This window comes from Rhinopithecus bieti, unplaced genomic scaffold (assembly GCF_001698545.2).
Source record: "Rhinopithecus bieti isolate Rb0 unplaced genomic scaffold, ASM169854v2 scaffold_5341, whole genome shotgun sequence".
In the NCBI taxonomy this organism is placed as follows: Eukaryota; Metazoa; Chordata; class Mammalia; order Primates; family Cercopithecidae; genus Rhinopithecus; species Rhinopithecus bieti.
Window position 1 is genome coordinate 973,605 of NW_016804835.1, and position 9,801 is coordinate 983,405.

At 39.2% G+C, this 9,801-nt stretch overlaps 1 protein-coding gene and 1 pseudogene across 3 annotated transcripts in view; one reads left to right on the plus strand and one right to left on the minus strand.

The window, feature by feature from the left end:
• TTC27 (tetratricopeptide repeat domain 27) overlaps positions 1–9,801 on the minus strand; it is a 198,997-nt gene that overhangs the window by 29,971 nt on the left and 159,225 nt on the right. For both annotated transcript variants that reach the window (XM_017870638.1, XM_017870637.1), the window contains exons 14-15: positions 6,619–6,717; positions 4,460–4,512 (exon numbers count right to left, since the gene is read on the minus strand). In XM_017870638.1, the coding sequence (XP_017726127.1) occupies positions 4,460–4,512; positions 6,619–6,717 (152 nt within the window). The remainder of the gene's footprint in view (positions 1–4,459; positions 4,513–6,618; positions 6,718–9,801) is intronic.
• On the plus strand, positions 257–1,127 carry LOC108528683 (40S ribosomal protein S2 pseudogene; annotated as a pseudogene). The gene has a single exon (XR_001885249.1). The product of XR_001885249.1 is annotated as a 40S ribosomal protein S2 pseudogene (transcript).

The following is a 9,801-nucleotide window of genomic DNA, read 5'->3' on the forward strand; positions in this document are numbered from 1 at the left end:
AAAAAAAAAAAAAAAAAAAAAAAAAAACTGATCTTAAGGGGGAGAGGGAGGAGTGAAAAACAGTTTTTCTTAATTGTTTAAGGAACAATCTATCAAGTCTTTAAACAAATTTGTTTAGAATACTGAGACAAAGAAATATTTACATTGAAAAGGAGCAGAAAATTGTGAAACAAAAACAGGGAGAAATGAAATATGAACAAGGAGATGTGAATAAAAACTAACTGGAAATTTTAGTATTGAAAGAGGCATTAGCTGCTGCTTCTCCGAGAAAACACCAAATGGCGGATGACGCCGGTGCAGCGGGGGGGCTCGGAGGCCCTGGTGGCTCTGGGATCGGGAACCGCGGTGGCTTCCGCGGAGGTTTCGGCAGTGGCATCCGGGGCCAGGGTCGGGATCGGGGCCAAGGCCGCGGAGCTCGCGGAGGCAAGGCCGAGGATAAGGAGTGGATGCCCGTCACCAAGCTGGGCCGCTTGGTCAAGGACATGAAGATCAAGTTCCTGGAGGAGATCTACCTCTTCTCTCTGCCCATTAAGGAATCTGAGATCATTGACTTTTTCTTGGGGGCCTCTCTCAAAGACGAGGTTTTGAAGATTATGCCAGTGCAGAAGCAGACCCATGCTGGCCAGCGCACCAGATTCAAGGCGTTTGTTGCTATTGGGGACTACAATGGCCACGTCAGCCTGGGTGTTAAGTGCTCCAAGGAGGTGGCCACCACCATCCGTGGGGCCATCATTCTGGCCAAACTCTCCATTGTCCCGGTGCGCAGAGGCTACTGGGGGAACAAGATCGGCAAGCCCCACACGGTCCCTTGCAAGGTGACAGGCCGCTGCAGCTCTGTGCTGGTGCGCCTCATCCCTGCACCCAGGGGCACTGGCATCGTCACAGCGCCTGTGCCCAAGAAGCTGCTCATGATGGCTAGTATTGATGACTGCTACACCTCAGCCCGGGGCTGCACTGCTACCCTGGGCAACTTAGTCAAGGCCACCTTTGATGCCATCTCTGAGACCTATAGCTACCTGACCCCTCTGGAAGGAGACTGTGTTTACCAAGTCTCCCTATCAGGAATTCACTGACCACCTTGTCAAGACCCACACCAGAGTCTCCGTGCAGCAGACCCAGGCTCCAGCTGTGGCTACAACATAGGGTTTTATACAAGAAAATAAAGTGAATTAAGCCTGTTAAAAAAAAAAAAGAAAAAGAAAGAAAGAGGCATTAAAACAACAACAGGCCGGGCACAGTGACTCACAACTGTAATCCAAGCACTTTGGGAGGTCAAGGAGGGTGGATCACGAGGTTAGGAGATCGAAACCATCCTGACCAACATGATGAAACCCTGTCTCTACTAAAAACACAAAAATTAGCTGGACATGGTGGCACATGCCTGTAGTCCCAGCTACTTGGGAGGCTGAGGCAGGAGAGTCCCTTGAACTTGGGAGGCGGAGGTTGCCATGAGCTGAGATCACGCCACTGTACTCCAGCCTGGGCAACAGAGCGAGACTCTGTCTCAAAAAACGTAAACAAAACCCTCAATAGCCAACAAAAACTAGAATGCACATAGTCAAGGAGAAACTGATGAACTGGAAGATAATAGTAAGGAGTTCACACAGAATTCAAATTATAAAATAAAAGCTGGAAAGAGACAGAGGAAAGAATGAGAGGTAAGACTCAAAACATACATCTGATAGAGATTCTACAGTAAACAAATGCAGAGCATGGCAGGATTCTTTATATCAAAAGATAAAAGCTGATAATTTTCCAGAAATGAACAAATTTCAAAAAATTTTTTGATCATAAATTCTATGATCAAAAGTATATTTCACATACTGAGCATTATAAGTAAAGATAAACATCTAGAAATATTGTGTGAAATTTAGGAAAGATATTCCTAAAATCTACAAAGAAGTGACGACAGATACTTATTTCATTAGCAGTAAGATGACAGAAGACAACAGAATATTACTTTTAAAGTGCTGAGTGAAAATAACTGCCAGCCAAAATTTTATAATCAGCTAAACTTACCACTCAAGAGTAAATGCAAAATGAAACAGTTTTAGATATACAAAGTTAAGAGCATTTACCATCTATTGACTCTAAGAGAACTATCTAAGGGATTCCTTTTGCAAAATACAAGGGAACTCAAAAGAAAGAAAGGAAACATGTCTTCAATTTCAGTCATAAATTGTTTCCATGGAATACTTTTTTTTCCTTTCTCTACTCTACCATATCACCACCTCCATCTAATAACAACTGCCTCCAATAGTGTTAGACCAAGACTCCCCAGCTCTCCCATCCACAGGGGTTGGGGGTGAAGGATTTATCCTATTGGAAAATAACAAGTAAAAATCCACACCATGAGGATTATCCTTTTCCTGTATGTCCTCCCTTATGATCCCCCAATCATAATTTCCTAGCCTCAAAATTGTTCCATGAATTCTTTTTTCCTTTTTGGTAAATATAGCTTCTTTGTAAGGTGCTTCATTTCAGGATTCGCTTATCAAAACCCCTCTATAGTAGAGATATTGCACCATTAAAATTACATCCGAAGATGAGACATTTTTCCATGGGACTGGTAGGAACATGATATCGAGGGGAATCAGATGAAACAGCAAAGAGAGCACTTTAGTGAAGAATCTTGTGACCACAAAAGGATAAAAGAAATAGTTTAATGGGTCGTTTTAAGGCATGAATAGGATCTTCTGAGAGAAGCATTAATAATTGCCTCAGAAGTAACAATCCCATTAGCTTTGTCTGGAGCCTTAGCAAAGAAAGAAAAGAGTAAACAGGAAATAATAAAAAAATGATTTATCTCAGACCTTACAACAACACCTTTGCACAAAAACCTATTTGTGGAGATGCAAGAGGTAAGAAAGTTGAGCAACAATATGCAAGAACCCCTAAGAGAGAAAGCAGAATTCCTAACGTGATTGGGCTGGAAGACAAGGCATCAAGAGCTTCACTACGTACAAACTTATCCGAGTTGCCAGAAAAACTCACTGAGATCACTCTACAACTATGACAGGGACTTCCGAGCCTGTTGCTTTAAACCAAAAAGGTCTCCAGAGAGTTTTAGCACTCAGTTGCAATCAAGAACATAATATTATCTTCTGAAGAGAATGGCAGAACAGATAGTACTTTATTTACGTCATCCAAGAGCAGAGGCAGCATTTCATGATCTTTACATAATATGGATTTAATGATGTCTTCAGAAATTATCTTGTGATCCCACCAAGAAAAATTAAATTAAGTTTGAAAGTAAAGCCAAATAAAAATGAAAATATATCCATCTTTTAATTAATTTATTAGAGTTTTGGCAACAGCAGTCCTTGTCTCTTCCCTTTCCTTTGCTTTTCATAGCCAGTCAATAAGCCCAGTTAGTGGGTTGCCTCCTTTATAAAGAGTTTGGCATCTGCCCCTCCTTTTTCCACTCTAGTTATCTCATGCCTGAATTGTTACAACAGCTGTGTCCTAACTGGTTTCTCAGCCTCCAGTTTCCTCTAGTCTGCCTCACATACTGCCACCAGATAAATCTTCCCCAAAAGCTTCTTTCTTCATGAAATTACCACACTGAAATCTCTGGCTTCCTATACTCAACAGGACAGTCTCAACTCATTGGTCAAATAATCAGAAGATGCTGCAATTTTACTTCAACCTACCTTTCTAACCTTATCTCTCACCGTATATTTCACATTACTCTATAGCTGGACTATTTTGCTTCCTATCTCCTAAAATACTACATTCATTCCTGTCATTCTGCATTTGGTCACATCATTTCCCTTGCCTAAGAGGCATCCCTCTGTCCCTTCTATACATCCTTCAAATTTCTGCTTGAGTCCAACATCTTCTCAGAAGCATTTCTGATCCAGGATGACACAGTTTCTCTCTTCTTTGATCCTCATGAGACTAAATGAGTGGCCGGCACATAATAACTGTGCTACAAATATCATGTATGATTATTTTAGCCTTCTTTGTATTCTCACTTGCTATTTGCCACAAATAGCTTATACACTAATCAATTTTTTAAAATAAGATGGCATAGTATTTTATTTTTTAAACCTACATTCCCTGAGAGCATTGGTTCATGTTTATTTACATTTCTCAATAATGTCTAGTACAAAGCAAGCAATGAATAAAAATAACTGTCGACTGAGTTGACCAACTAAATATATGTTTGCTTTTATCATGTAATAAAATGTAGAATGTAAAACTTCAGTACTACATAAAGATTTCAAGTAACATTTCTTATTTTATTACATATGAAATGTTTTCAAGAAATACACTGTATATTTAGAATTCAACTTAATTTAGTTTGAATTAAGCTATTCTACTTAAGTTATTCTATTTCATATACATGAGTGAGAAAGGTAAAACAAAGAGAAACATTGAAACAATGTTCAGTTGTAGAAAATCTCACACATTTATTTGGGAAGCAAAGTTCTTCATATTTGTCTGATGTACTTACTTTTGTTTTAATCGGATATAGGAAGTTGATAAATTGTTCCAAGCTTCAGCATTCTGAAATAATAGAGGACTCAGTTAATTAACTATTCTCATTTAGGTAAAATTATTGCTGAAACCAAAAGTACAACACACTTTCCTAGTCCAATATACGCTCTTTAAAATCACAATTTTTAATAAGGTGTGTTTAAAGGTATACAGCAAAATTAAATCAAGCTGAACTTTTATAATTTAGAAAAAGGTTAAAACAATCAACCAAGCAATATAACTATGATTGTACCAATCAGCAATTCAGTTAAGATTTTATTTTCAAATTTAGACTTACAAAATAGCTAATTTACAACATGCTTTATATAGTACATAGATTTATTACAAAAAAGACAATGCAGTATACTGTTTTTTCCTATCTTAAAAGTTTTGCCATTATATTATATCATCATCCTTCTTCACCGGATTAGTGGTAAAAAAAGAATCTGTTCTCCAGGTGTTACCTACCTAGGTATTTCATTCCATCCAAACATATTTCTCTACCTATCCTCTACCCAATAACCAAAATAAAGCAAAAATGGAATTTTTTTAAAAATCAGCTTTCAGAGAATTTATATAAATGTTGATTCAAACAAGAATGATATAAATTATATATTTCGCTTTGTTCCACTTTTCATCTAATATAGTATATATCGTTCTCAAGTCCCATACATATGATTCAAAAATTAAGTGGCAGTGGACCTCCACTTCCAGACATGGCAAAATTAGTAACTTTTTGAACTCTGGCAAAGAACAACTACCAGAAAGCTGTGAGCTGAATGGAGATTTTGGAGGTCACACTGTGCTAGAAGTTATTCAAGTTCCAAATGAGCCAAAGTGGAGAGTTCTTATTGATTGCCCATGGCATTAAATTCAATCCCAGAGAGGTTATACCTTAAGAAAAGGTTATTAGAGGGCTGGGTGCAGTGGTTCACATCTGTAATCCCAGCACTTTGGAAGGCCAAGATGGGAGGATCCCTTGAGGCCAGGAGTTCGAGACTAGCCTCGTCAAGAGAGCAAGGCTCCATCTCTATTTTTTTTTTAAAGGGTTATGAGAAAATAAGGAGAACTCCAGACCCACTTTAACAAGCTTAAAAACAAGCTGATTTATGAGTAATTTAACTGAATGCCAAAATAAAACTCAATCCTCCTTAAGAGAACAGAATAAAACCAAGAAGCACAACAACATAGCATCCACAATGCATAGAATACAATTTAAAAAAAATGGTGGACATGGGAAAAAGCAGGAAAATTTCCTTCATAACCAAAGGAAAAAAATCAGTTAATAGAAACTGTACCAGAAATGAAAGAGACGTTGAAATAAGCATAGGATTTGAAAGCAGTTGTTACAAACATGTTCAAAGATGTAAAGGAAAACATGAACATAATGAGGGAATGTTTGGGGGAATGTTAGTAGAGACATTAAAGCTGTTAAAATATCCAAATGAAAGCAGCCTGACTGCTGGAACTGCTTGTTGTAACCTGAAACCAGTTTTATCTGCAGCTTCTGAGATAATTTGCTGAAACTCTGGGACTAATTTTGCCCTCTGCCATCCCTCATCAATGGAAGCTTGCCAGCTCCCCACACCCTTACTGTAAGTGCCAATGAATTTCTCTAAGAGAAATATGTAACACTTCTCCTTTTTATAAAACTTCTAACCCTTCTCTTTGTTCTTCAGACATATCAAAGACTACCTGGCATGCATATATGCTCCAAATTGCGATTCTTTCTTTCTTTCTTCTCAAATAAAACACTAAATTTAGATCTTTTATACAGAAAATCTTAAGGAGTCCAAAAAAAAAAAAAAAAAAACAAACAAACAAACAAACAAACCAAAACCCTACTAGAAGTAATAAATGAGCTCAGCAAGGTTGCAGGATATAATTAATATATAAACATCAATTGTGTTTCTATATACATGAAGAATTTAGCTATTAACTTATTTCCAGATTTATAAATCCTATACCTTGAGGTATGACCTTCCCTCAAATGTATACTTTCCTCTAACACAAAAGGAATTGCTGTTCTGAACAGAGCGAGACTCCATCTCAAACAAACAAAATTGGAATACAGTACAATTCCAATGACTTAGAGAGTAAAAAGCCATGTAAGGACAGAAGATCAAACAAACTTACATCGGGTTCTAGAGTCACACAGCGCTGAAATGCCTTTGCTGAACCTTGATAGTCTTCCAAGGCCAAATAAGCACAGCCGAGAGAAAACCACACCCCGAGCTGCAAAGACCAAAAAGTCAAAGTCATTCAAACACAGAAACATTTACAGAATATAATCTGAAAATTAAGATACTATCAACAAACACACTCCTAGAAAGAATGCAGAGCTATATAATAAATATTTGCCTTACATTTAGTTTAAAGGTAGAATATTTAGCAATGGACGTAAATTTTTCCGTATAATTTTCAACACTAACACTGAAAACATGCAATATTATTGCATATGTTTTGCAGAAAAAGTCCATACTTTGTGCTAACTGAACTCCTTACTGGGTGTGTTGGCCCTCTTTATCTGTGGGTTCCACAACTGTGGGTTCAATCAGTTGCAGAACAAAAATATTGGAGAAAAAAAAAAACCGGATGGTTGCATCTCTACTGAATATGTACAAACATTTTTTTCTTGTCATTATTCCCTAACAATACAAATTACACAGTGTTTGCACTGTGTTAGGTACCATAAGTAATCAAGAGATGACTGAAAGTTTACAGGAGGATGTACGTAAGTCATACGCAAATACTACAGTATTTTATACAACGGACTTGAGCATCATGGATTTTGGTATCGGTGTTGGGGGTGGGGCCTGGGAGCAATCCCCCATGCATTCTGAGGGACCACCATACACAACGTATCAGCAGATTCACAACTGATGAATGTACTACAAACTCAAAAAAAGAAATTTCCTTTTTCATCTTCAAACTAGACCACAAGAGCTTCTGCAGCTTGGCCAGGAGCCAAACTGCCCTAGCATATAGCTGCTTTAGGCATGCCTGAAAATAATTTAGAAAAAGGAGATTCAGAATCTGGATTATCAAATAGTTACTCAAAATGTAAAGTATACCTAAGCCAATTAGATTTGTAAACACTGAGATTTAGAAAACAGATAAAATAGGAGGTAGCTATACAGATTACAAAAAAAAAAAAATCTGTACATTATAAGGTTTCCTTAAAATTTGATAGCCTCTGTCAAAAGGGAGATAAAACTAACAAAAATTCGGCTGGGTGTGGTGACTCACGCCTGTAATCCCAGCACTTTGGGAGGCCAAAGTGAGTGGATCACTTGAGGTCAGGAGTTCAAAACCAGCCTGACCAACATGGTGAAGCCCCCGTCTCAACTAAAAATACAAAAATTAGCCGGACGTGGTGGCGGGCACCTGTAATCCCAGCTACTGGGGAGGCTGAGGTAGGAGAATCACTTGAACCTAGGAGGTGGAGGCTGCAGTGAGCTGAGATTGCGCTACTGCATGCCAGGCTGGGTGACAGAGCGAGACTCCATCTCAAACAAAACAAAACAAAACAAAAACAAAAAACAAAAAACTAACAAAAATTCAACAGAATTAGACACAAATGCAGCTATTATGAGTTGTTTTCCTTCCAGACAGTCAGCAAAGCCAACTTTATAAGCAGATTGAAGTCTCCTTTCTTACTGACTTCCAGAAAGTCACTGAGTCAGCTGTCAGATTTGCCTGAACAGTTTAGGATAGGAAAGAAAACAAGGTGCTCTGTTATCTATCCACAGCCTTCCACAGAGGCAGAGCAGGAGGCTGCCTCTACATCACTCCTCCTTCAGCCATTCCCACAAAACCTGTTCCATATGGCTAGCAGAGGCCTGAAAGTCCTTTAAGCAGATAAAGATTTTTAGCCAGTAATTAGAGACAAAGCTTAGAAAGCAAGCAGACTTGGGCCATTTAACACTTTGCCATGAATTCACAAGAGGCTATAAATAACTGTTATCAGGAGCCTTTATGGAGAACAGATTTTGTTAGAGGGACAGGGACAGGTAACCACTGAAAAGAGGATGGATATATGTCTAGTGGGAGCGGGGAGAAGCAGAGGTACTAGGTTGAAACTAAAAGTTAGAAGTTCACTTTTCTGAATCATGGGACTTTCAACAACCTAAAAATGAGCTCACCACTTTGCTTTCATCTGTTTTTTTTTTTATAGAATTACATGAAAAGAGCTTCAATGCATCAAACCACACTTGCTGAACATGATACATTCTGAGAGAAACTAAAGTCTGATGTTAACATATAAAACAAGCTCTCTAAACTCCAACCAAGTAAAAAGTTTCAAAATCTGTGTACTGGCCGGGCGCAGTGGCTCACGCCTATAATCCCGGCACTTTGGAAAGCCAAGGCAGGCAGATCATGAGGTCAGGAGATCGAGACCATCCTGGCCAACATGGTGAAACCCTGTCTCTACTAAAAATACAAAAAAAATTAGCCAGGCTTGGTAGCACACGCTTGTAGTCCCAGCTACTCAGGAGGCTGAGGCAGAATTTCTTGAACCCAGGAGGCGGAAGTTGCAGTGAGCCAAGATCATGCCACTGCACTCCAGTCTGGGTGACAAAGCAAGACTCTACCTCAAAAACAAAAAAAAAATCTGTGTATTATATTTCATCAATGTTAAAGTACACTCTTTCCCCCACCATTTAACATTTCTGAAATACAGATGCATCTGAAAAACCAATAGTTTGTCAGTTTTATTGGCAACATTTTTGTTTTTCCATATAAAGTGGTACTTAAAGGTACTTCTTACAACTGATGGCATCTTAGATACAAAGAATTATGGTACCAAGTACACTTGGAATCAGGGATTCTTATTTTGAGACGAAATCAAGAACAATGAGAACAGACTTCAAGGTCCTCAAAATGCATGTGCTCTGCTTGTTTTCTGCACCAGCAAAGAACAAACACTATTTCCCATGTGTTGTTATAAAAACCACACGTGTGGCCAGGCGCAGTGGCTCATGCCTGTAATCACAGCACTGTGGGAGGCCGAGACGGGCAGACCACGAGGTCAGGAAATCGAGACCATCCTGGCTAACACAGTGAAACCCCATCTCTACTAAAAATACAAAAAAATTAGCCAGGCGTGGTGGCGGGAGCCTGTAGTCACAGCAAATCGGGAGGATGAGGCAGGAGAATGGCGTGAACCTGGGAGGCGGAGCTTGCAGTGAGCTGAGATGGTGCCACTGCACTCCAGCCTGGACTATAGAGTGAGACTCCGTCTCAAAACAAACAAACAGGCCGGGCGCGGTGGCTCAAGCCTGTAATCCCAGCACTTTGGGAGGCCGAGGCGGGCGG